Raw genomic sequence first — 27,215 nt, 5'->3', positions numbered from 1 at the left:
GATGCAGGGATCCTGCAGGAAATAAAAGGGAAGTGAAGCCTTCGATAAGCCTCAGAATATTGGTTCTTGCAATTTATATCTCTTTGCAAACAAAACAATCTAACGCCTTGTCACAAGAGGGAAGGCATCCCTAATTTTGGAAAGTCCTAGGACACAAGGGTAAACAGATTAACATCGTCATCACAGACTACTGTACCAAATAAGGGACCATACATCTCGGTTTCCCCAAGACAGTTCAGGTTTATGCCTGCTGTCCCAGCATCATTATTTCATAGCACTCATTTTCACTGATCTCAGAAGCGTCCTGATTTGGGTAATAAATTATGTGATCGCCTAAATATTAAGTGACTTACTTAAAATGATATGGAAAAGCTATGCGACAGCTGTGAAATGTTACCAAATCGACAAAATCCTGGTCAAGTTTTCTCCCTTACTATCAGATACATACAGCATTTACAATCACTTCAAAAATGCAAAATAAATCTCTCTAGAAACAATAAAACTATTACCAACAATTTAGGATTATAGCCTGCTGAAACTAAAAAACTTTATTTAAAAGCATCTTCATTGTAGGTCAATAACTTGTCAATAATTCACATGGCCTCTCCTGAGACTACTCTTTTAGAAGGAAAATACAAAGATTCTAAACGCAATTTTAAATAACATGCCTAGTAACCAAGCACAATAACCTGCCAAAATGAGCATCCATTTCCATGCTTCCAGGGTTATCCAAAACACAAAATAAAAATGTTCACCACCAGAGACTCTTTACATCAAATTAGAAAAATAGTGCTAATATAGCTTATATTAAGATAATGCAAAACTCTGGGAGAATAAATCATAACACAAGAGAAAAAGTGTCCAAAATATGTATCACTCTTCTAAAAAAACTGACAGGATGCTTTCTCTTAGTATGCTAAGTGACTATTACTCGGGTTATAAAATCTAAACCTAAACTCTGACCAGCAGGGAACAACGTATCTGAACAAATCAAACAGATTATGTGCTATGGCTGAACATCTCATGTTTCCTTAAATTGTTGGTGGTGATGGGGCAGCAAGATGGAAGATGCAGAAATCTAAGGACTTCAGCCTTATTTTCTTTCACTCAGTCAGCCAACAAATGTTTACTGAGCACCTACTAGGCACTATACTTACAGTGATGGACAAAACAGACATGGGCCCTGCCCTCACGGCATTGACTTCTGGTGGGAGAAATCAACATTAAACCAATAACTTGCAATTATGCAGGTATATAATTTTATAATTTTTAATTTTATAAATTATAAAAAGTTAAGGTAAAGAATAAGATGCTATAAGAAAGAATAATAAAATAAGGAAGGTGTAATTTAAACTGTGGCCAGGGAACACCTTGCTGAAGACGGGACATCTAAGCTGGGTAGCCACCAGTCAAATGAAGAGTATGGGAGAAGACTGATGATTCCAGAGAGGGACCCTCACGTACAAAAGTCCTTAAGTGGAAAAAAAGCCTAACCTGTGTGTACACATAACAGATTTCTACAATGAAAATATCCCAAAGCTTCACAAGTAGCAAAGAGAAATGACCTTAAATTAACAAGTGTAGTAAATTCCAAATAAAGACTTTTGGCAAGGCTGAAGCAATGAAATTCTACTTTATTTTTGGCACTATATCAAGATGTGTTGAGCTTCAAGAAAGCCAGATAATCATGGGTTAAGACAGAAAGACATTTATTGTTTACTCAACAACAAGTCTGGAGGTATCCAGTTCCAGGGTTCATTCAGCAGCTCAGCTAAGTCAGGGCTCTAGGCTGGAATCTCTTGCATTCGCTTGTCCTTTCCCTCAGGGTTTTCTCCTCATGGTTATAAGATGGCTGCTGAGCTTCAAGCATTAGTCCTCACCCCAAACTGAAAGCAGAGAGGGCATGAACAAGCCCTCCTTTGTGACTACTATCTAACTTTTTGTGTGTGTGTGTGAGGAGGACCAGCCCTGAGCTAACATGTGCCAATCCTCCTCTTTTTGCTGAGGAAGACTGGCCCTGAGCTAACATCTGTGCCTGTCTTCCTCCACTATACATGGGACACCGCCACAGCATGGCCTGACAAGCGGTGCATCAGTGTGCACCCCGGATCTGAACCCAGGCCGCCAGCAACAGAGTGCACACTTAACCACTACGCCACAGGGCCAGCCCCCATTACTACCTAACTTTTAACAGAAAGCAAAATCTTTTCCAGAAAACTTCTAGCTGGCTTCCCCTTGTCTAATTAACCAGATCTGTGTCTAGTGGCTACCTCTGGCTATAAGAAAGGCTGGAAAACCAAGTATCGGGCAAAAAGGCAATGGAATCACCATGACTGCTTTATTTTTTTTGCGAGGAAGATCAGCGCTGAGCTAACATCTGCCAATCCTCCTCTTTTTGCTGAGGAAGACTGGCCCTGGGCTAACATAACTTTATATGGGACGCCGCCACAGCTTGGCGCGACAACCAGTGTGTCGGTGCGCGCCTGGGATCCGAACCGGCGAACCGTGGGCTGCTGCAGCGGAACGTAAGCACTTAACTGCTTGCACTACCAGGCCAGCCCCCTCACAATGACTGCTTTAGACCACTATGATTCATTTCCAGGAACTAAGCCCATGGCCACCCAAACAAAATCAGAGTTTTCTGTTGGCCAGGAAGTATAGCTGCTGTGTAGCCAACTAACACTACCTACCAGTCACCCAACAGTTTTTACAGGTGAGTTATTTAGCGCTTATGTGATAGATTCATTCATTCAATCATTGACATTCATTGATCATTTGGTATACGCAAAGTGTTGGGAAAACAATCATAATCAAAAACAGACATGGTCCCTGTCCTCATGATATATGGCCAAATATCAGAGAAAAATATTAATCAAATAATCACAAAAAGAAATGTATAACTCCAGCAAGACTGCTGCAGTGAACTTTGTTGCCTTTTACACCTTCCCTGGGTAACTACCTCAATTTCACTGGTTTACCCCATGCCTACATACCCACCCCGGCCTTTCACAGCCTGTATACCTCGGGGGCAGCTGCTCCACCCTCGCCTCTAGGAGTTAGGCAGATGGCTCAGGCCTAAACTAATCATAATCCTATGCCCTGGCCACAGTTAGTGGCTCAAAGACGGATGACTACACAACTGAATTAGGGTCAATGAGGTAAATGAAGAGGATTGTCAGGCACTGCCGGCGCAGAAGCTTTCTTGTTCTTCTGACGTTCTAGAAACCAGTACCCAAGAATTACTGGCGGCCTTCCACAACCAAAGGAGGATGCCAGCCTGAGGGTGAAGTTGACATTGTAGAAGACAGAGTGGAGAAAAGGACAAAACCAAGTCGTTCTCAACATCACTCAAATAAACCAACCCTAAAGCCAATCTGGCTTCTGAACTTTCAAGATACATGAGACAATAAAGTCATTACGTTGGTTTAAATCAATCTGACTTGGGTTTCTTGTTGCTTTCAACTGCCCTCACTCTCAGCTGAAAAGCAGTTCACAAGACTAAGAAGGCTTAAAAGAGGAAGATCTGCTCAAGTCTGAGAATATACCTTTGAGTAAGGATCTCTTCAACTGTGATCTGAAGAATTGGGAAAGGAGGGAAGAACATTCCAGTTAGCTAAATCAGCATTTGCAAGGCCCCCAGGGTAGAGGCAAAAGAGGTAAGTACTAAAGAACTAAAAAATATAAAGTGAAAAATAATAAGGTAGGATATGGGGCTGGAGAAACAGGTAGAGGCCACATTCCTCAGGGTCTTATAGGCTATGTTACGGAGTTTAGACTTTCTCCTAAAAGTGTTGTGGGATGGTGGGTGTGGGGAAGGTATCATAAAAATTACTGTCTATGCTGCAGTAACATTAACTCATATAAATCTACCTAAGGACCAGTACTACACTGAACATTTTATTTTCAAATAGCTTTCAAGACCAAAGCAAAGGATTTTCAGGAAACAGTGTAATTCGGCATCCATGGAATCTCCTCTACAAGGTCCTTAACAGAGGGGCATCTCGATTCAGCTTGGACAGTTCTGGTGAAATATAGTTTATGTCCTGAAACGTATTAATCCGGGATAGTTTACCCAGAGGCTTTAAAAAGTGGAACATATAGCGATTCTTTGAAGACTGGGCCCTACAAATGAAAGCTATACGATAACGAGGGAGATCAAGATTTGGCCACCCTGAAATATATCTCTTTACCTTGATTGTTTTCTCTGACAGACATTTGACCTCCCCCACTAACTGCCTAAAGAATTTGACATAGTAACTCCTTCCTGGAACAGATCTTCCATCTGATGGCTGTAATATAATGTAAAATAGATGTTACAATAGGAAATGCACTGTGGGAGATCAAGATTTGGCCACCCTGAAATATATCTCTTTACCTTGATTGTTTTCTCTGAGGGACATTTGACCTCCCCCACTAACTGCCTAAAGAATTTGACATGGTGGCTCCTTCCTGGAACAGATCTTCTATCATGATGGCTGTAACGATAATGTAAAATAGATGTTATAATGGGAGGGGCACTAAGCCCCCTTTATCAAAAAACTCTATCTCTCCCTGACCACATTATCTATAGATGACCCTAAAAAGAATTGTCTTCTTGCCCTCTGAAGTCCCAGACCACTACACACCCCCAACACCTTCCTCGCCTTTAGCTACAATACTTAAGCAAGCAGCTTAGACAGAGGGATGACTTGCTCATTTCTGAGTTTCTCCCATGTATACATGTTATTAAACTTGGTATTATTTTCTCCTGCTAATCTGTCTTATTAATTATTTGGCCAGCCATAACAACCTTAAGGGAAAGGGCAGAGGGGGATTCTCCCTCTCTCCCCACAGGTTTGGCGTAGCTGGCAGGATCCCCACTGGCTGGCAAGTTGCCTTCTCTGGCTGGAAAAACTGCCTTCTCCTTGGACTATTGCAGATGATGAGATATGGGAACACCTGACAAAAGGCGGCAAAAGGTAAGATTTCTTACCACGTCAGGCTCCCGGAATCTCTATCTGTGGGGTCCAGTGGAAGCAAGCAGTGAGAATTTTTTTCTCTTTCTAAATTTAGATTGGCAGGAGAAAATATTTGGGAAACTAGTTTCTTGTGCTTTTAGTGACTCTGGTAAATTTGGTACAGTACTCTTGGTTTTGATCTTGATCCCTTTTCCTCACAGAGTAGTCTCTGTCTTCTTCTGTGTCCTGAGAACTTGGCTATGTGACCAGTGAGAATATTCTCCTTGGTCTCCACCATATGGAAGGTGCATTTACCGGAGTGCACCTTGGTGGCCAGTCGAGTAGACTGGGGTTCCGAACTGTCTTTGTCAGGCTGTGACAAGCTCTCAGGGGAGTTTGTCATAAAGGGCCCAGTCCATAAGGGCTTTTGTCGTCTTAACCTTCATTGCTTGTTAGTGCTGGAAAAATCCCATTCCAGTATCGCCTGCCCGATGTCACAGATTAGTGGGTCTGTGACTGGAGGCATCCCACACTATTGTGGGAGACCGGAGACACCGTTTTCACTACACCATCCTTACCGCCTGTGCAACGAAGGTCTTTACTTTCTCTGAATATCTTTGGGAATGAATTCTGTGGATCATGGGGGCTACATCATCTGCGCCCTCACCAGGGACGCCTCTCGCGTCCATGGTAAAGATTTATTCTAAGCGTGGAAAGTTACCTCCGGGTCTTTCCTTAAAAAGGCTTATTGGATTGAGTCACTACTGGAATAAATATACAAATGAAAATCCTACTTGTCAATGGCCAGACAACAGATCCTTTGAATTGGAAAAACTTCTAAATTACGGGAAAAAAAAAATGTTTTGTGAGTTCTCACACAATTGTTTAATTAGTACCTAAAAAAAGGGCCAGAAAAAGGAAGGGAAAAATTTGAATAGCCTTAAGACCCTGACTGAGGTTACAATTGAATTGACAAGATGTAAAAGTATAAGCGTTGATAAGATTATAAAGGTTGGAATGTTTGAGCTAATTTTATATAAAGAGGTTACATCAACTTTGCCTGAGTATGTTTTAAAACGTCTGACTGCGAATGCTTCCCTTGTCCAAAATTAGAACACCAAGACCTATTGATAAAAATCTTAATGATAACTATGTTTAGAGGTATAAGAGGTGATGAAATTTACATGAAATTTTGTAGAAAAAACTGATGTTATTTCTATTACAGAACTGGTTAACAAAAACAGTAATTTAAATGATGGCTAATTTTATCTGAAGTCTTATGAAGTCTTGTAGGCAATCTAAATAATTATTGGGAATAAGTGACTAAATAGTTGTGAAAAAGATGAATGTTGGGTGAACTTTAAACAATAATTATGTGTTATGGTGGTTACAGCTTCCAAACTCTTTTTGGTGACTTAAAACTTTAGAGTTTTGCTAAATTTTATGACAAAAGTTCACTGAGTGTCTAGATCATTTCCAAATAAGATAAGATATTAGACAGTGATTGCTAAATGTAGGTTTGTCTACTTTTGGCTTTTTTTTATTACAGGAAAACTAAAAGGTATTTTGGGTCTATTGGTAAACATGTGTTTTATTAAAAGATGTACTGTAAAGTAACATATTTCTAGAAATTCTGAAGTGTTTATAAATTTATCAAGCCATGAAATGCTACTGTAAAAAATGTTTATAATTGTTTACTTAGTTTTTACTAACAAATTAAGGTTTCTAAGGGTTAAAATTTCTAATTAGTATATGTGATTGAAGCTACTAAAAATTAAGAAAAATATGTCTGTGTACAAGAAAAGTAAGATGCATAAAGAAGGTACAAAGAATGGAAATATTTTGTTTGGTTGATTAAGAAAGATAAATTTGTCCTCAAGTACTAGGAGGGAAAAGAAAGACATGGGACAAATCCTGAATGTAAAAAGAAAGTTATAGAAGGTTTGTGGAAGAGGAATTCTGGAAAATGAGTTTTTGCATGGTCAAGTTGGCTAAGATTAACATGAATTTAATTAAGTAATTGAGTTTTAATATCAGAAGTAAGCTGGTACAAAATTATAATTTGGTCTTATTTCTCTTAAAAGGATAATTTTTTTGAACTTAGTAAAGGGGTTATAAAAGATTTTTCTTTACCTTTGAATAAGTCTACCTAAAAGACAGAAAATCTATGTTTTGTTAAAATAATTTCCTACGTTCAAAAGACTGAGGTCTCTCTATTAAGGCTTTTTGGACTGTTTATGCTCTGTTTGCTTTGACTTTTTATATTTTTGACAAGCTCCCCAAAATGCATATCTTAAATAAAGTCTTTTTTTTACTTTTTTTCTTTGAGAATTTTCAAAGGGCCCTGGAACTTCTCAAAGAAATTTGCTCTCTTCCTATAAGGAGAAAGATACTAAACTTATTAGGCTTATTCAGTTATGTTAAATTACATGGACAGCATTGTCAGACAAGTGATGATAAGACTGCTTAGGTGGTATTATGTGGGTAAATGTTATTGATATAGGTGTTTTAAAATTACATAACATTACTGAAATTCTGATCTGTCCTGGTTATCAGTCATAATTCTGGTTATTATTATTTTAAAGTGTTGTATGTCACAAAATTAACCAAATTTCTCTGTCAATTGCCATTTTGAGGTCTTGTTGTTTACAGACTTATTTCTTTGCTCTAATGCTTTTGCAAAATGTTTCAACTTCAGAAAAATTCATGGAAAGGACTCTGACATTTACACTGGAGTACAGGTTTCTGACAAACTTTCTGATCATAAAACTGAACTTGGTAAGAAATTACAGAAATCTGATGGAGAAACTGATGACTTTATGAAGCTGCTAACAAAAAGATTGGGATCAAGAATGGATTACACAGGACTAAATGAACTGATATGGATGATTATAATTTTTATGATTTTTCATTTGAAGTATTGCTGAATTTTTAATGTTTTGTTTTTTCAGATTTAAGGAAAACTTTTTCTCTTTTCTCCTGAGCTAGCTATGACTTATAGCAATTTGGTAAATGATACTTTTGTAAGTAAAATTGAAATATTTATCTTTTTCTCTCTATCTGATCCCTCGAATTTGGAAACTCTTAGTATTGTTGTTTTCATGGCAATATAGTTATTTGCATAAGTTCAATAAGAATCTGTTCTCCTTATACCAGGACACAATTGGAAACACTGGTTATATTACCAAGGCTGTGACTGGAACATCATATTTGTGATATAGCCATACAGCTTTTTAGGTATGAAGATTGGACTTTATGTAATAAAGCCAGGTGGAAATATTGGCCTGGTACCTTATGTTCCAAGCAGCACTTACCAGGATGAGTAAAGAATGTCACTTATCTGGTAGGCACAAGGAACCTTGAAATATTTGGGGGGAACCTCGGAAGAGAGGAATTCACCCAAATCTGTTGGTATTACAGGCGAAGTCTGATGACAAAATCCTTGGCTTGGCTTTCCTGGCCTCGAGAGGCCTTTAAAGTTCAATCTGAGATTCCTTATAAAAAGTTCCAGCAAAGCAAATTTAAAAGAGCCTATGTGATCAACTGCTATTCTTGCTGTACTTATGTAAATAATTGGGCCAACTTTATTGGAACTAGACTTATTTTGCAAACTAGTTAGTTTTAATTTGGCTATCTTTGACAAAAATGAGGGTGATTTTAGAGAGAAAAATTATATTTCAGTAAAAACTATAGTATACATTTGCGGATATTAGATCCTAGTTTTGTTAATTGTCTTTTGAGGTTTTTGTTTTATATCTATTGACTGGACTGGATCCTGATTTCTTCTAGTCTCCTAAAATATCTGGCTACAGATCTCCAAACTAACATTTTTGATTTTTTTTCCATCATTTTCATTTGGAATCACTGAAAACTGAACCTGCCCTTTTTCCTGAAGCCTTACAAACTGAAGCTGATGGACTTGATATAAACTTAAGAGATTACCCGATGACATCATCAGAGACATTTTAAACTGCAAAAGATGCTCTGACGCTGACATCTAAAAATCTTCTTAACTGGCTGTCCTCTAAACTCAGAAACTGCTTTACAACTTGCTCCAACCATTAACTTTGTTTTCTTTTGTTTACATAGAAATGCTTCTATTAAATACTTGATTGCTTGCTTCCACAATATAGGCATAACCTTGAGAACCCACCTGCATCACCACCTTCTAAAATGAACTTAATTGAACTGATCTATTATCAGGACTAAGAAATGTGTTCAGTGAGATGAAACAATCTACCAACTCAGCTTCTGGACTATGAAACTTCTTTAAGTTTCAAAAGGACTGTGAAACTTTTAGTTTCAAAGCGGGACTATGGGAGATCAAGATTTGGCCACCCTGAAATATATCTCTTTACCTTGATTGTTTTCTCTGAGGGACATTTGACCTCCCCCACTAAGTGCCTAAAGAATTTGACACGGTAGCTCCTTCCTGGAACAGATCTTCTATCATGATGGCTGTAATGATAATGTAAAATAGATGTTATAATGGGAGGGGCACTAAGCCCCCTTTATCAAAAAACTCTATCTCTCCCTAACCACATTATCTATAGATGACCCTGAAAAGAATTGTCTTCTTGCCCTCTGAAGTCCCAGACCACTACACACCCCCAACACCTTCCTCACCTTTAGCTATAATACTTAAGCAAGCAGCTTAGACAGAGGGATGACTTGCTCATTTCTGAGTTTCTCCCATGTATACATGTTATTAAACTTGGTATTATTTTCTCCTGCTAACCTGTCTTATTAATTATTTGGCCAGCCATAACAACCTTAAGGGAAAGGGCAGAGGGGGATTCTCCCTCTCTCCCCACAGCTTCTACAGAAATGTGACTTTCAGAAAATCCCCCAAAAGGTAATGTCTCTCACACACACATGAATAGACAACTTTAAAAAGGCATTAAATATTTCCAAAGAGATGTTAACAGAAAAAAATGTAAATTTATCTTAAAAGATTCAAAAGCTAGTATAAAAATCAACATTTGAGATTCTCTGAATATTTGTAATATTTCCTATACAAATCGGTTAGCTTTACAAATAAGTGAGAATCCAACTAAATTAAAATTCAAATATGACTAAAGCACCCATGTTATCCAAGAAAAATTAATAAACCTCAAATTCTTGAAGCAGGCATGGAAGGCCTTTTGTGAAGCAGTGTAGATGAAACATCATAGCTCAACAGATCACACCCTGGACCAACGCCCTCTGCCAGGGCTTGCTAGCTGTATAACTGGCTAAATAACCTAACCTCTCTGCTTCCCTTTCCTTAAATGGAGATAACAGCTTTCCCATCAGGTCTCAGAAGGATTAACTGAGATATAGAAGGCCTGAGCTCACGTCTACCATCTAAGAGAGCTGCTGTGATTACCTTTTCAGCCACATCTCCTCTACTCACCCTCATGTACTCTGCTGCTCTAGACAAGGCCCTCCCGTAGTGTTCCCTAGGCCATGATTACTTTTCCCTAGACCTCATTCAGGCTCTCTCTCCTTTACCCTTTCCAAGGATAAAACTTCCTCCCACAGTAGCCAACTTACCACAGCCACACATCCAAATCCTCAAGGCCCACCTCAAACCTAAATCCTCTCAAACCCAACACAAACATTACCTCCTCCATAAAACCCCCTAATTCCCACAGATGAATGTTTCTCTGCCCTGGCTGGATCCAATCACCTGGAGAATTTAAAAAAAAAAAAAAAAAAAAAAAATTCCCTGAGGCTTGGGCCTCAGCCACACTGTTGGTCTGAGGTGTGGCCCAGGCATCAGCTATGGAAGTGACTTCTTCATGCTCTGAGACCCCATAGAGCTTCACCAGTAATTCCCTTTCAGCACTTTGTACTTTCTATCCCATATTTTAAATTACATACAAATTGTATTTAAACTATAAACTCTTGGAAAACAGATCTGTATTTGATTTATAGCCTTTAAGGCACCACAAGAACAGTGACTTGAACTTCCAGGCTGGTCACCTATCTGTTGAACACAGAGGTAAAGAAGTACAATTTCAGATTCAAAATATATGGTTTGATGGGGCCGGCCTGGTGGCATAGCAGTTAAGTTCACACACTACACTTCGGTGGCCCAGGGTTCACTGGTTCGGTTACTGGGCACGGACCTATGCACCGCTCATCAAGCCATGCTGAGGCAGCGTCCCACATAGAAGAACTAGAAAGACACACAACTAGGATATATAACTATGTACTGGGGCCCTGGGGAGAAAAAGGGGGGAAAAAAAGAGGAAGACTGACAACAGATGTTAGCTCAGGGCCAATCTTCCTCAAAGAAAAAAAAATATGGTTTGAAACAGAAGCCTACCAACACCTCAAAACCTAATCTAGATTTTAATAGCTCAGTTCTACCTGACTTACATGAACTAGCCAATGTATAAGAAAAGAAATGACTTATCCCCAAAAGAGATGAAACATAATTAAAATAAAGCAGGTACAGGGCTAATCATGTCTGCTGTCCCAAAAATATTCCACTCCTCCTACTCCAAACCACTTAATTTCCCAAATGCATCACGCTCCCTCACGCCTCCATGCTTTGCATATACACTACAATCTCTACCTTATCATATTCTTCATCTGGCTCTTACTACTCTTTGTGGAAATACCTTCTATGATGGAAAGCCTTCCCTTAGGTAAGTGTCTCTCTTCTGTACTCGCCTAACCTTGGTAATATTATCCCTATCATAGCACCCATCAACAATAAATTATTACTTTGCTTATCTAGTTCCCTATCATTTCTAGGATATTCTTTCATCACTGAAACTCCATCATCTTGTATAATGTATGGCACTTAGGAAGTGTTCGATAAATATAGAATGAATGAATGAATGAGGAAAAGGTCTTCAGCTTGTTTATCTGTAAAAATGAGTGAGTTGACATCCAAGGTCTCTTCCAGCTTCATATTCTATTAGAATGAAAGACCAATAAAAATAAATGACAATTATGTATAATAAAGACTTAGATCCATGTTTGAAGCAGAGTAATTTCAAAATCATACTATCACAAGTTGCTTATTTATACAAGATTTTCTTTACACATAATTTTAATATTTAAGCCTAAACACAGTTAAATTGCTGTTATATTGCTTATTATGGTTGGAGAAATTTCTCCAAGTATTAAGTACTCATTAGCAATCCTAATTTTAATACAAGGTACTACATGATTTTACATAGGTAAAGAACTATAGGTATTTCATCACTATGGACAGGTGAATATTAAGGAAATTTTTACATTTTGAGGCCTAAATGGTAGTAGGTGGGTACCCCTAGTTTATAGTCATTACCTAAGAAAACACTCAGCCCAGGACAGAATGCATATTAAAGGACATGACATATGAATAGGGTCCATTCTCAGCTTCTGGCCCAATTCCACTTTCAACCTCAAACTGAGCAATTACTGAAAATAGTCATCTCTGCAATAAAAATATACAAAAATGGATATTTAACTTTGGAATGTGACTACTTTTTATTAGTGTTTCAAGGCAACAATATCCAATATACTGGTTAAATTATTTCAAATAAAATAATAAAAGTATTTTTGTGAAGACTTAGCTTAGAATCAACTGGGAAGCTATCACTTTGCTAATCTCAACTACTTCTTGTACTAACATAACTAGGCTACCCAAACAAACTAAACTTTATATATTTATTTGGAAAGTTTTATATGATTACAACAAAGTCCAAGTCATTTAGACACATTAAGTGTCAAAGTCCAAGTCATTTAGATACATTAAGTGTATACATTAAAGATAAAATTGATTATTAACCATAAACAATTGTATACAATAATAATTATTCCAATTTCACTTTCTAGATGAAAGCAAAACATAATGTAATCCCCATTAATTTTAAGCAAGCCAAAATAATTATATTTTTTCTTCTAACTTTGATAGCTTTCTCTATTTTTAACTTGCATTACCCTGCAGTTTTCCCAGGTGCCACATAACCATTTCACATCATCAGCACTCAACAGTGCATCATATTAAGGGAAAACAGCGCTGGATCTTATTCTATAATAATGTGCAATTCCCTTGCTCTTGAATCCTTAAAGAAATGCCAAAGGATAAACTCAAAATATTAAAAGCCCTTTCAGGGAGCATGAGCCAATGGCCTGATCAACCTGCAAGAGTGACAGAGGTTCAGCCACCCTGTAAAAAATCTTATTTTGAGACTCATAGATGTATCAGACCTTAAAAAAAAAAATCAGAAAGCTTAAAAAGATCTTAATATTAGTATTTTCTCTTCTATACCTTTTTTAAAATGCCATTGCAACATGACTAATAAGTATGAATGCAAGGACACCACGTTGCAAGTACACTCTGTTGCAAGTACACTAAAGTGTGGTAAAACCAGACAAGTGTTTCCTGCCCTTAAAGTTCCTGAAAATACACGGTTGCTTTGATACAAAGCAAGTGTCATTTCAAAACCAGATAAAGAAATGAAACACAACCATAACTCAGCAGTTGGAGAAAGATGGATGTCAATGCAAACTTGTCTTTTACGTACAAAGTTACTCCTCGCTGTGTTTTTGGCAAGACAACTGGGGCTCTTCCTAACGCTGCTATTCCAAAACCAAGACAAGTGCTTTGCGAACACAGTAACCAGAAGTAGCTCAGGCTTCCTTCCCTGCGCCCAGTCCCACGACAAGGACCAGAACGACAACTTTATCCGCCACTGTAACACGGTGACTCAGAAAAGTTGCAGTCTTCGGAGAAAGGCCACAGGAGAAAACTTAGCCATGAAAGCTTCAAGAGAAAACTTGCTCAGCTTCTTGCTTTGGGTCTGAAATGACCCCAACAGTCCTTAAATCTCTAAGGTTTCCCCAGTTCACCTCCTACGCCTACAGCCCAGGCCACCCCACCTTTCGTACGTATTTATTAGACGACAACTCTGCGGGACTCCTGACTCCGCAGCAGCCCCTCGAGAGCTCAGACTCCGCGAGAGGAAAACTCCACGGCCAGGTCTCCCCCCGCGCCAGCCGCCCAGGGCGCACCCACGCTGCAGCGAGCCCGCACTCACCGCCGCTCGCCCGGGGGACCCAGTCCCCGTGTTTCAAACTGAAGCGCGGCAGGCTCCCCTCCTCACAGCTCCCCTCGGAGCACGCTAGGCGCTGCCATTTTGACAGGAAAGCGGGCCTTGCCCCCGAGGCCCCTTAGCCGGTCACCCTGGGCGGAGCTGGAGCGCGAGTGAGCCCCCGCCCCGCCGCCTCTGCGCCCCCCACACCCGAGTGCCCCAGGCTCAGGGCCACCGACCGAGCGCGGCCGAGGAGAAGGCACCGCGGCCACCTCGCACGCCTCTCAGGCAGCGCCGAGGGCGGCCTCAACGGGGGGCGGGGCGGCCGGGGGCGGGGCGTCGGCCTGGCGAGCGCTCGGTAACCCGGGCAACGCGGCCTCCGGCCTCGAGAGGCGCGACCTGGCGCTGTGCTCTGACTCCGTGTCCCCGCCGCGACCCCGGGCAGTTCGCAAAGGCGCTCCTTGACGGGCTGCACGCCCTCAGCGCCGAGCCTCCGCCGCCGTCCCCGAGCAGCGCGGCCCGGTGCGGAGACGGCGCCCAGCTCCAGGGCCCAGCCCCTGCCCCTCGGCGGTCCCTGCAGCTCCCCGCCGCAGCGGCTCCCAGGGCCGGACAGGCGGCGGGCGGAAACGCCTCCGGTCGGCGCCTCCCCCTTAGCTGCCCGAGGCCCGCCTGCGCCCGCCTCCAAAGCCGCGCGCGGGGTCGGAGCTCACCTATGCCGAGGCCCGGCCCGCCAGCAAGCCCGGGCCCCACGGCGTTTTATCTCGTTCGCGGTTTCCTCGGAGACTGAAGTTCTGTGGGTTGGGTTAAACTCGGGACCTCTGCGAAGAGGACCCATTTACTTTTTTTTTCTTTCCAAAATGGCAGCCTCCACCCGCGCACAAGTGTTAGACCTGTACCGGGCGATGCTGAGAGAGAGCAAGCACTTCAGCGCCTACAATTACAGGTGAGCCGGCGGGCGGCGGGGCCGGGAGGTCGGGGGGCGCGGGCGGCCCGGGAACGCCCCGGGTGCAGGGAGCCCGTCTCGCGCGGCGGCCTCGGGACGGTGACCGGCAGGCTTCGTCCGAGGAGTGTGCCCCTGCCGACGGGCGTGGCCCTCTGCAGCCTCGGGGGAAGGGCAGGGGGCTTGCCCTTGGTTGTATCAGAGAAGACCTTCAAGTCTTGTGACGTTTTCCCCCAGGTCGGATCCCGGGGTTCGTGGTTAGAGGAAGGATGGGCGTGAAAGCTGCCGATGCTCAGGTTAGGACCGGCTTGTTGCACATTTAGAACTTCCCCTAGGATTGGAAGAGTTGACAGTGGAAGTGACCGGGCAGTAGCACATTTCCACAAGCTGCAGGCTTGCTCCAGCCGCTCCTTCCATTTCCTTTCCTGGATGTCTTAATTAGCTTTTTTGGTTGCAAGAATCCAGTCCGTTATGCTTAGGGCATTGGCTTTGGGAGGGGCGGCGAGGGCAGGGTTTGTAAGCAGGAGACACTAGTAGCGGTAAAGGAAAAAAGGTCTCACAAGCTTCCAGGAGCTGAAACCTTTATCTTGGCTTCATCAGATGGGGATACATCTTAAAGGATCTCAGCAGCAGGAGAATGAGAGTCTAAACTCTTGCATCCTGGATGTAGCACACAACTTTTTTTCCCATGTCTGCCGCATTCACATATTTGCTCTTGAGTCCCTTATTCATACTCTTTACTGTTTGTATCTTTTGTCTTCCTCAGAGCCTCTGCTTTGTTTTTGCTTCCTGTAAACTTCCGATCCATCATTAGTGTATGTATCTTATGGATTTTCTCTGCATTTTTTCAGATTTGGTGTTTTCTGCTAACTACCTGATGCTCTCTGAGTTTGAGCCACATTCCCAAAGCAAGAATCTGATAAGACCAGCTCATCTCTTAACACCAGGTCCCGCTTTTGGTGACACCCAGCCTATGGATTGAGTGTCCAAGGAGCAGAGCCTACCCCTGGAACAGAGATGGTTAGATAGGCCCCGCCCTCCCAGTAGGTATATGAGCAGTGCCCTATGATGAGTAGACCCAGTACAACCCTGGTTATCCCACAGAACACTAAACCTCTCAAGCAGTGACTATTTAATTTTTAGATACCTGTTTAGAAAAGCTACTCATCCCATGAATTTGAGAACAACATCTAGGTCATACCAATGAGGTCATATCCACCCAGTCAAGTGGTCAAAAGAAATATTTCATGGAAGAACATGGTTTTGCTTAATGACTTTGGCTTTGGAAAGTAAAGTTTGTAAACACTAGGGATACTGGTGGAATTTTTAACAAAAAATTAACCAAGTACTTAGCACCAAGAACTTAACCACATCTGTTGAAGGAAGCCACAAAAATAAGCAAGTGAATAAGTGGAAACAAATCATTTTCGCTACAGTCTGGAAAAAATTTTGTGATTTAAATTTACTGACAATAAACAAGAACTGGGAATCAGCCATAGGTCACACACTGAAGAGACAGCGGCAGGGTTAGGGTAGACGTGAGAGTACATTGTGGAAAAGTCAAGTAGGAGCCCTCAGAATATATAACCTTGGACAACTCACTCAACCTCAGTGTTTCAATTTTCTTGTTTGTAAAATTAGCCTGTTGCACTAGGTCATCTCTAAGAACCTTTCCATTTCTAAAACAATGATTTATGAGCCAGGTGGTGAAATCCACATATAAGGCTGTTTTACCAAGTGAATAAATGCCAAGTCAACAGGGGTACACTGCAGGAAAATCATTCAAAGTTGTAGATGGGAGGCAGAAAGTTGGAAATGAATTTGTGTATGAGCCACTATAAGCTAATATGCATTTAGAAAATTGTTCAAATTATATTTTGAGTAATGCTTTTGAGCTAAATTTATTATCCACATGTAAGTGTATTATCCAAAGGAATCTGGTAATCATTTTACACCGTTTCCTGGAATTATGGACCTAAAACCTGAGATTCCCGCTAGTATCATCTCATGAGATAATAAAACTACTTGTTATAAAATATGTCCTTCTGTATTAAGGGTACGTCTTGCAGATTTCAAAGACAGCCCCTTGTTCCTTGTACTGTTCTCTCTGTCTTGCATGCCCTTTAATCACCCGTGTCTTCATTTCCTCTTTTTCATTTAAGATTCAGCTCAATAGTGACCTTCTGAGGACAAAGATTTTCCTGATTCTCTTGTCCACAGCCCCCACCCCCATCCAAACAGGTCCTATTCCTAAGTGTGCTCTTACTTCAATGCTTCCAAAACACTTCTCTGAAGACTACTTTGTCCAGTGCCGTACCAGACCTTGGAGATAGAAAAATGAGAGTTTTGGGCTCAGCAACGCACCTACCATCAGTGGCTTTTTTACAGACCTCTGGGGGACACAGTTATAGAAATCACTTTCACTGTAAAGTGCAGTGCTGTCACAGGCATGCACAGGGTGTAGAATGAAGAATACTTCCCAGAAGATGACACTGGATCAAAGGAACGAAGCAGCATAGTGTGCTCAGATAACAACAAACAGTAGAAGATTGTTTAATTGCTGGAGGGTTAAGTGTGATTCGGGGTGACAGAGGCCAGGACTGAGGTTGGAGGGGCTACATATTCAATAAAGAGCTTTAAGTCATAAAGTGGTGTGGCCAGATTTGTGTTTTAGGTAGATCACTTTGGCAACAATGTAGAAGATAATTTGGAGGACTAGATACAAGGACACCAAATGGGAGTTTATGACAACAGTGCTGAGGTGAGATTGGGGCGCCAATGAAGGCAGGAATAGTGGAAGATAGAGAAAAAAGACATTTGATCAATAATTAGAAGGTAAAATTGTTAGAACTCTATGAATGATTGGATTCACGAATAAGGAAGAAGGGAATCCAAGCAGAGTCTAGAATGACATCCAGGTTACTAGTTAAGCTGAGGCACAGAAAGGTTAAGTATAAAAGTTGTGCCATTAACTGACTTAAGAAATACAGAAATAGCTGGTCTTGTGGAGAGAAGACTTTTGAGTTCATTTTTGGGACATCTTGAGTGAATGTCATCTGGGATGCCCAGCAGAGACAGTTATTCACAAGAATCTACAGTTCAGGGAAGCAGTCAGAGCTGGAGTTGTCATCACCACTCACTTGCTGTGTGACCCTGGGCAAGTCACTTTACCTCTCTGTTTTGCAGTTTCTTTATCTATAAAAGGATTTCTCCATCTCATAGAGTGGTGAGGTTTAAATGAGTTAATACATGTCAAGTGCTTAGAATTGTGCCTGGCACAGAGTAGGCACTTAATAAGTGGAATTAGAATCTTGATATTAGGTGAAATTTCCAGGAAGAGTATTTAGAGCGGTTGTTCTCAACCAGGGACAATTTTATTTGACAATGTCTGAAGACATTTTTGGTTGTCACAACTTGGGTGGGAGGATGCTACTGGCGTCTAGTAATTACAGGCCAGGGATGCTGCTAAGCACAGGACAGTCACTGTAACAAAGAATTATCTGGCCCAAAATGTCAGATGTGCCAAGATTGTGAAATCCTAGTTTATGGTGAGAAAATTAGTGGACTAAGGATGCTGTTCTAGAGAACATCAAAATATAAGGGGTTGGCCGAAGAAGAACCGCTAAAGGGGGCCAAGAAGACACAGTTTGAGAATGTGGTCCTCAAACTTATTGGTCTCAGGATGCTTTTACATTCTTAAATGTTACTGAGGACCCCAAAAATCTTTTGTTTATGTGGGGCATAATTATCAACATTTATCATGTTAGAAATTAAAACTAAAACATTTTAAAACACCTATTTTTAAATGAATAAATGTGTTATATGTTAACATAAATAACATTTTTATGAAGAGTAACCGTTTTTCTTCCCCCAAAAAAATCATTGGCAAGAATGACATTGTTTGACATTTTTGCAAATCTCTTTAATGTTTAGCTTAAAGACGGCTGGATTCTTATGGTTGTTTTCTGCCTGCAGCCTGATACTGTATCACATGTCATCTAGCCTCCGGGAAATTCCACTGTACACTCATAAGAGAATGAGCATGAAAAAGGCAATGTCTTCTTGGTATTACGAAAACAGTTTTCCTGATGGATCCCCTGAAAGGTCTCAGAGACCCCCAGTGGTCCCTGGGCCACACTTGGATAACTACTCTAGTGTCTAAGAAGCAGGAAGAGAACAAGCAAACAGAGTAGTGTCATGGAAATCCAGATAGCCACATATTGGGGGAAGGTGGCTGTGGTCAGCAGGGTCACTTGCTTTAGCAAGGTCCAGTAAATAAAGGGGGAAATGTCGTCCCTGGATTTGGCAATGTAGAGAAATCTAGGGACCTTTACCAGAACAGTGTTAGTGAAGTGCTTATGGTAGAACCTTTGTAGGGTTGAGAAGTGAATCAGAAGGAGGTAAACTGCCCCAGTGAGTGTAGACACCCCCACACCAGGAAGTTGGTTAACATGATTCGGGAGTGTGGCTAACTGCCAGAGCAAGACCCCAGGAGGGGTGAAAAGTGGTGTATCTGAGAGCACAGGTGGTAGGATTGGTCTTGAACAGGAGGAGGAACACTTGCTTTTCCATCAGTGTAGTGAAGGAGGTCAAGATAAGTTGCAACATAAGAGGGTAGGAAGTTGGGGTGATTCATGCCAAGCCTGACGGCCAGTTTCTAGATAAAGTGGAAGATAAGTTGGATGTGAGGCAGCACCACGTTCTCCTATTTATTATTACACATTTCGAACACTATTATAGTTGTTATTTACTTGTCTCTCTGCCATTCGTTCCTTGAAGGCAAAAATTCTGTCTAATCTCTATTCCTGGTGCCTAGCACAATACCCATCTAGTATATGCTTATAAATATTTGTTGTTGAAAAGCAAAAGGAGGGCCGGCCCCGTGGCTTAGCAGTTAAGTGCGCGCGTTCCGCTACTGGCGGCCCAGGTTCGGATCCCGGGCGCGCACCGACGCACCGCTTGTCCGGCCATGCTGAGGCCGCGTCCCACATGCAGCAACTAGAAGGCTGTGCAGCTATGACATACAACTATCTACTGGGGCTTTGGGGGAATGAATAAATAAATAAAATTATAAAAAAAAAGAAAAAAAGAAAAGCAAAAGGAAATCGCACTCAGAGATATATTTTTTTTTATAATTTTATTTATTTATTCATTCCCCCAAAGCCCCAGTAGATAGTTGTATGTCATAGCTGCACAGCCTTCTAGTTGCTGCATGTGGGACGCGGCCTCAGCATGGCCGGACAAGCGGTGCGTCGGTGCGCGCCCGGGATCCGAACCTGGGCCGCCAGTAGCGGAACGCGCGCACTTAACTGCTAAGCCACGGGGCCGGCCCCTCAGAGATAATTTTTATCAGCCATTTCCTCCTATAGATTAAAAAATATATTATTGTAAATTGTGAGAAAGGCAAAAATAATGCCCTAATGCTTACCAAATTGAGTGTCATAACTCCTTAGTTCTTCATCAGATATTTGAGTGTTGGGGGCCAGCCTGGTGCCATAGCAGTTAAGTTCATGCACTCCAGTTGGGCAGCCCAGGGTTCTCCAGTTCAGATCCTGGGCACAGACCTAGGCTCTGCTCATCAAGCCATGCTGAGGCAGCGTCCCACATAGAGCAACTAGAAGGATGTACGACTATGACATACAGCTATCTACTGGGGCTTTGGGGAGAAACAAGGAGGAAGATTGGCAACAGATGTTAGCTCAGGGCCAATCTTCCTCAAAAAAAAACACATATATAATTCAGTCTTTATTATACCTCTTGTACACTAAGCATTGTGCTAGAAGCTGCAAATGAAAGTGAGCCTCCCGTCAATGCTGGAGAGTGGTAAGTACCATCAGACGATTATCAGTAAAGTACAAAGGAGCAGAGGCTGTATAGAGAAACTGGCCTCATAAGCACCACCTTAAAAGTATATATCATGGGGCCAGCCGGGTGGCGTAGTGGTTAAGTTTTACAAGCTCCGCTTTGGCAGCCCGGGGTTCACAGGTTCAAATCCCAGGCGTGGACCTACGCACTGCTCATCAAGCCATACTGTGGCAGCATCCCATATACAAAATAGAGGAAGATGGGCACGGATGTTAGTTCAGGGCTAATCTTCCTCAGCAAAAAGAGGAAGATTGGCCAGGGATGTTAGCTCAGGACAGATCTTCCTCACCAAAAAAAAAAAAAAAAAAAAAAGTAGCTGTCATTAAGAATGCTTTTAGAAACAGGAAACAAGTAATAGGAAACCTTTACACAATGCTTAAGTAAGTAGGGGATTTATTCTTCTCACATAGAAAAAGTCTAGAGGTATGTAGCTGCTTGAACTCATTTAGCAGCTAGATGATGTCAAGGTGTCTTTGAGTCTCGGTTTTCCTCTCATGTTTGCTTATGCCTGATGGTTGCAAACAACTCTTGAAGCTCCAAATATCCTATCTTTTCAAGGCAAGAAGAAGAAAGAAGGGTACCCCCAAACAGGAAAGGGTAAACTCTCTTTTCATGAGGAAAAGGTACACTTCCCTGGAAGCTTTTTAGCAGACTTCTGGTTGTACCTTATTGACCAGAATTCTATTACATTTCTACCACTAGCTGAGCAAGGGGCTGGAAAATTAGGGTATGGCTCTTCTAGTCTCTAGTAGAAGGTGGCAAAGAGAAAAAGGTAGAGAGTGACTGCTGGGTCAGCCAACAGTTAGTGTCTGCCACAGATAGGGACAAGTAGACATAGCTGGAGGAGCACTCCAGGTACAGACAATAAGGCATTGGGGAAGTCAAATGCAAGGGGCACATCGGAACCAGATGTAGGTAACTGTGGCCAAAGCATTGGATTGGAGGTCAATCGTAGATGGCTAAGTGCTGGGTGAAGTAGCCAGCAAGTAATAAAATGGATCTAAAGGAAACATGAGGCATGGAAAGGATAAGCAGCCTGGCAAAGTTTCACAACTGGTAAATGACAGAATGGGAACTAAAAGTTCCCCGTGCACTGCTTTTTCCACAACTCCACACTCTTCATTAGAAACTTCCTTCAACTCATGCATCCATTGACTCTGCCTTCAAAAGTTTTAGAAGCATCAACCCAAAGATATTTATTTTCACAGTTTCTTTTTACAGCTGAAATAGCTAAACAGGCTCTCTAGTTTCATGACTAGTAAAATTACTGACTATTGATAAATGTCAGGTCTCAATTACTACATGCTACACAATTGAATGCAACATTATTGGAGTCTCTGACTGCAGCCTTAATTTTTTTTTTTTTTTTTTAAAGATTTTATTTATTCATTTTTTTCCCCCCAAAGCCCCAGTAGATAGTTGTATGTCATAGGTTCGCATCCTTCTAGTTGCTGTACGTGGGACTCGGCCTCGGGTTGGACGGAGAAGTGGTGCCTCGGGGCGCGCCCGGGATCCGAACCCGGGCCGCCAGCATCAGAGCGCGCGCACTCAACCGCTAAGCCACGGAGCCGGCCCTGCAGCCTTAATGAATGGACTAACTAATGACTCATATTTAGAGGTCTGTTCTCTTTTTGAACTGGAGGATGAGGACCTGGACCTGGACCTGAGCTCCTGGAGAAAGCAGGAACCAGGCAGAGGGTGTCCTTCACGTGTGTGTATGTTCATTGTTGCAGAACTTTTCACATTGGCTACCTCTTCTGCTAAGGGAAATAGTACCAACTCTAATGTGAATGAGATTAACACCAAGCACCTTTCCCTTTCCAAAACAGGAGAGCTACACTGAAGACGTTGATACCAAATGTTGTTTCACCTTGGAACAAAGGGACAAATCAGTTTGTTCCTAATATTTCTTGAAAACCCATAGTGTGTATATTACTGCACTAGGACCTCAGAGTAGATGGAATACAAATACGAGATGGCCCTGCTCTTATAAGATTGTGGTATAGTTGGGCATATGAAATGTACATATCAGGACACCTTAAGAAACTCACAGAGGAAACATGCAAGTTGAAATAGTGCCCAAACTCAAGATTTGACAAATGTAGTGGCGTTGCAGAGACACTTGTTGTGATGATGTTTTGTCAGTCACATAATATTATACAGATATTATAAAAATAACATTGTAGTGGTTGTTTCAATCCTCTTGCCCTAATTTCCACTTCAGTTTTAACTTGATATGTCTCTTCTCACCTCCCCACTGGGAAAATCTTTGCTTTGTTCTCAAACTAAATCAGAAGCTGCTGATCTGTGGGAACTTCCATCAGCTCATTGCTTCTCACCTTGTATCCCTTGACTCAATTTAGAGTTATACAAACATCACCTGGGACAGCTCACAAACCTGAGCATAAAATGTCACATTTGGCTTGCTGGTATTCTTAAGATTATTAGGATTTTTTTTTTTCCAGTAAAAAGTTTTCCCTCTTTTTAAGTCTTGAAATGCATATGTATATTATAAGGAATCAACGAAACCGTAGAATTCTGTTATAAGCAGCCAAATAAGAGATTTGCTTACTATAGAACGTTGAACAAATGGTATCTCTCTGTGAAAACTGCTTTAACTTTTTTATTACAGGCTACACAGAGAAGGAGGAAAGGAATAAAAGAGAAAAAGACTAGTGTTAAATTTTCTAAGTTCTTCTCAAATTGTCTTGAATTCATTCTGAATTTATATTATTGAGCTCATATGTAGCCTGTGGCACTTTGTTCGAACTGTTGTTATCTGATCACTTCCTTCTACGATACTCCACAACAGTTAGAGGCAATTCATTTGTGTGAAGAAAAACAGTTTCTTACACTAGTGATTATTCATTATCATTAAATATGCTTGGAGTTTCAAAAAAAAAATTGTTTTTTCTCTTATGGTTGCTAAGTTCTACCATGTTGAGTGATAATGATTTTGAAAAGTAAGTAAAAGTTGTACAGTTAACTTAGAGAAGAAAACAGTTAAGATATTCAGCAGCCTAAATTGGGGGGGGGGGATAACATATTCGTTTTTACTCTTGACAGTAGAGGGAAGTATTAAAAAGTTATTAGATCTTTGTGTCATTGCTGATTTATTGACTTTAGTTTATAGGAGTTTCCAAATTGCACTTGTTCTATAGGAGTTTGCAAATTGTGCTTGTTCTATTTATACTTCAACTTGGCACCTAAAGCATTTTTAAAACTCACAAGAATACGTACAATAAAATGAAATAATTGTTATAATTAAAAAATAATAAATGAGAGAACCAGGGCAAAGAGAAAATAAAGGTAGAGAATATAAGGAAGTAAGGAGTAAAGTTAGACCACAAAATGCAATTATAAGTAATAGAATTTCCTTAAAGTATCTTTAAATTATTCTATGTTGCAGTAGGGTAATGCTTTTTTTTAAATGCAAAGTGTACTTAGAAAACATTCTGCTTGAAAACTGCTGTAATGAGCATCATAGAAAATTGACTGCCTCTTAATGACTCGCATCAGTAGCCGTACACATACTTTGTTGTGGATGAAAGGTTCTTCATATCCTATTACTTCTCCTCTATCACCCCTTTCCTGACACTGAAACCCACTTCATCAGGTAATAGCGTTTACATGTGTCTTAGCATTTATTTTCTCAATTAACTGGTACTTAGCCAGTTTAGGAAAATTCTAACCTTCAGAAACCAAATTAAGTAATAAAACTAGGTAAGTGGCATGAACTAAGCTGTGAATTTCTAGATTTAGCAAGATTCAGCTAAATTGAAGTAGATCCCCCAGGCTTTTGTCTGGATTAGTAGTGGGAATGCCTTGATAAGATTTTTTCAGCTGATCTCTACCATCCCTATTTTAAGAAACAGATTTAAAATTGCCAGTTATCTGGGCCGGCCCTGTGGCTTGGTGGTTAAGTGCGCGCGCTGCGATGCTGGTGGCCCGGGTTCGGATCCCGGGTGCGCATCGAGGCACCACTTCTCCGTTCATCCTGAGGCCGAGTCCCACATACAGCAACTGGAAGGATGTGCAGCTACGACATACAACTATCCACTGGGGCTTTGGGGGGAAAAATAAAATAAATAAAATCTTTAAAAAAAAAAAAAAAAAAAATTGCCAGTTATAACATAATCATATATCACTGTGACATCTTGATTAACCATGTGGCTTCATAGCCACTCATTATTGTAATTCTATTTGAAAGTATAATAGTTTTTTTAACTCAGATATTTTTGAGACTAAAATAAAAACCAGCTCACAGAAATTATCTTTCATGACAAAAGAGAAATGAAAGTCACAATGACTTGATGCTAGAACTTCCCCCTTTTCTTTGCCCCCTTATTTCTTTCCTTCATATTGTGATTCCTGAACTAATTTGCTTTAAGTATTGTTTTGAGTATTATGAATGAGAATCATGAGTGAGGCAATCTCGATTTAGAGAAATTCCTGACCTTTGAAGGAAGAAACATTGGTTCAAATTTGGGGTCAGCCAGCTACTAGCACTGTGACCTTGGCATATATCATTTACTCTCTGGTACGTCGTCTATGGATTGCGAATGCTCGAGTTGCAAAACTTTCTAGCAGAATGTTTGGCATATAGTAGATACTCCAAAATTACTTCTGTATTACAGCAGATACAAGCAAACAAGTTACTACATAGTTATCTCTTACACTGGTAGTCCAATGCCAAATCTTTGAAATTAGTACTAGCTAGCAGTTATTTCAACAACTCAAACTTGTTGAACCACGTTCTGTACCAAATATTTACTAGCAATCCAGAGAACTCTATCACTGCAATATGTAGTTTCCATATGATGAAGTTGGTTTGAGCCTTCGTTCAGCAAACATTTATTGAGTACCTGCTATGTGCCAGACTGTTTGTTCCTTGCTGGAGATGCAGAGATAAACAGAACATGATCTTTGCCCAAGAGGAGCTTGTGATTCAGTGCATAGAGTAATGCATTCACTGAGAATTTTACGATGTGATGGCAATGTACCTGTAGAGAATTGAACAGGATATTGTGGGAGCAGATAGGAGGGACAATATAGCCTGCCCTGAAAGGGGATTGGGGTTAAGAGAGTGATGGTGGTTGACCTGAGCAGTAAAGATTCAGTAGGGATTCACTGGTGAAGAGTGACAGAAGCAGAGGGGGCAGATACGGAAACACAGTGTAGTTGGTGTTGGGTGAAGAACTACCAGAACTTACTATCACTGATGGCAGAGAGTGAGAGAAGATGAGGATAGAGAGATGAGGAAGGTGGGACCATAGATGACAGAGAGCATTGCATGCCGTACCAGGATGCTGGAACGTGTTCCTAGGCAATGGAGAGCCATTCACGTGCTTTAAACAGACTGCTGATACACCTTGTAGCCAGGTCACCCCAAATGGGAAAGAGACTAAAGACATGGAGGCCAGCTAAGAGGTAATTGCACTAGTTCGGTGTAGTCAAATGATGGTGAAGGAGTGACTGGAGCACTGATGATAGTAATGGAGAGAAGGGGCTGGTTTTTGAGATATACGAAGAAATAGAATTAGCTGGTCTTAGTGATTGGTTGAATATGTAGGATTAGAGAGAATGACGTGAATTTAGGTTGGGAGAGTATAATTGGGAGAAGAAAAATCGTTCCACGTGAAACATCACGTATGAGGGACAGTGCCTCCTTGGTGTGAGGAAGACATTTTCTCTGAGTACCTTTGTGTGCAGTGATGTAGCATCAGGGGAGCATCTGGACAAGTCAGGCACCATTTTAAAGCATCTCTTTGGCCTTGGGCATTAATTATTCTGCAGCACTCTATGCTTATCTCACTTTTCTTTCTCCAATTATGTATCTTTTATATATTAATGTTATTAATTTGTCAGTTAATGTTCATCAGTGTTCAATTAGTTGATTGTATCTGTTCTCAAAGTAATTTTTTGTTTTATTTAATAGATGGCTGCTACCCTCATTAGATGTCATTAATGCATTTGTTGGCCTTATATTTATTATTTTATTCCTGGAGTAATTTTTGAGGGGGTTTAATACCCCCCTTTTGGCCTAGTTTATTCAAAATTACTTATAATCAATTCATTATAATTATGACTATTGCTCTAGAGCATAATTATTCATTTAAAGCCTTCATACGTTTCTTTTTGCCTATCCATCTTTTGAGAATATGTACAAATATTTTTCCTATGTAATTATTCCTCCCCTACATCTGATCCCTAAGAGTGATCTTGTTTTACCCAGAAATCATTTCTGTAGGCAGAAGCATCTCTTACCCTTTGCCCTTTGCTGAACACAAAAGCTAAATAAATTGAGAAAATAGTTCCTTGCAGCCAGACTGGAGCCAGAAAAAGCCATTGATCCTCTATCCTGGTCCAAGTGTGTCTTATTTGTTCGTTCAACAATCTTTACTGAGCACTCACTGTGCTAGAGTTTAGTGTTCTATTTCTTTCCATCTCAGACTA

The 27,215-nt window shown here is 40.9% G+C and overlaps 2 protein-coding genes across 8 annotated transcripts in view; one reads left to right on the top strand and one right to left on the bottom strand.

The window, feature by feature from the left end:
* Positions 1–14,759, bottom strand: part of FARS2 (phenylalanyl-tRNA synthetase 2, mitochondrial) — a 516,049-nt gene extending 501,290 nt beyond the window's left edge. For 4 of the 7 annotated variants that reach the window (XM_087437946.1, XM_087437948.1, XM_087437949.1 and 1 more), the window contains exon 1: positions 14,665–14,759. The gene's annotated coding sequence lies outside the window, so the exon portion shown is untranslated. Of the gene's footprint in view, positions 1–13,960; positions 14,469–14,664 lie in introns of those variants that run through there. The other 3 variants (XM_087437947.1, XM_004432148.3, XM_087437951.1) reach the window with 3 other exon arrangements.
* LYRM4 (LYR motif containing 4) overlaps positions 14,754–27,215 on the top strand; it is a 175,652-nt gene continuing 163,190 nt past the window's right edge. Inside the window, exon 1 of the mRNA XM_004432149.3 lies at positions 14,754–14,897. Within this exon, the coding sequence (XP_004432206.1) occupies positions 14,812–14,897 (86 nt within the window). The 5' untranslated portion in view covers positions 14,754–14,811. The remainder of the gene's footprint in view (positions 14,898–27,215) is intronic.

Source organism: Ceratotherium simum, chromosome 13 (assembly GCF_057802395.1).
Source record: "Ceratotherium simum simum isolate JZ-2026a chromosome 13, ASM5780239v1, whole genome shotgun sequence".
Taxonomy (NCBI): domain Eukaryota; kingdom Metazoa; phylum Chordata; class Mammalia; order Perissodactyla; family Rhinocerotidae; genus Ceratotherium; species Ceratotherium simum.
This window is presented reverse-complemented; position numbering and strand designations above follow the sequence as displayed.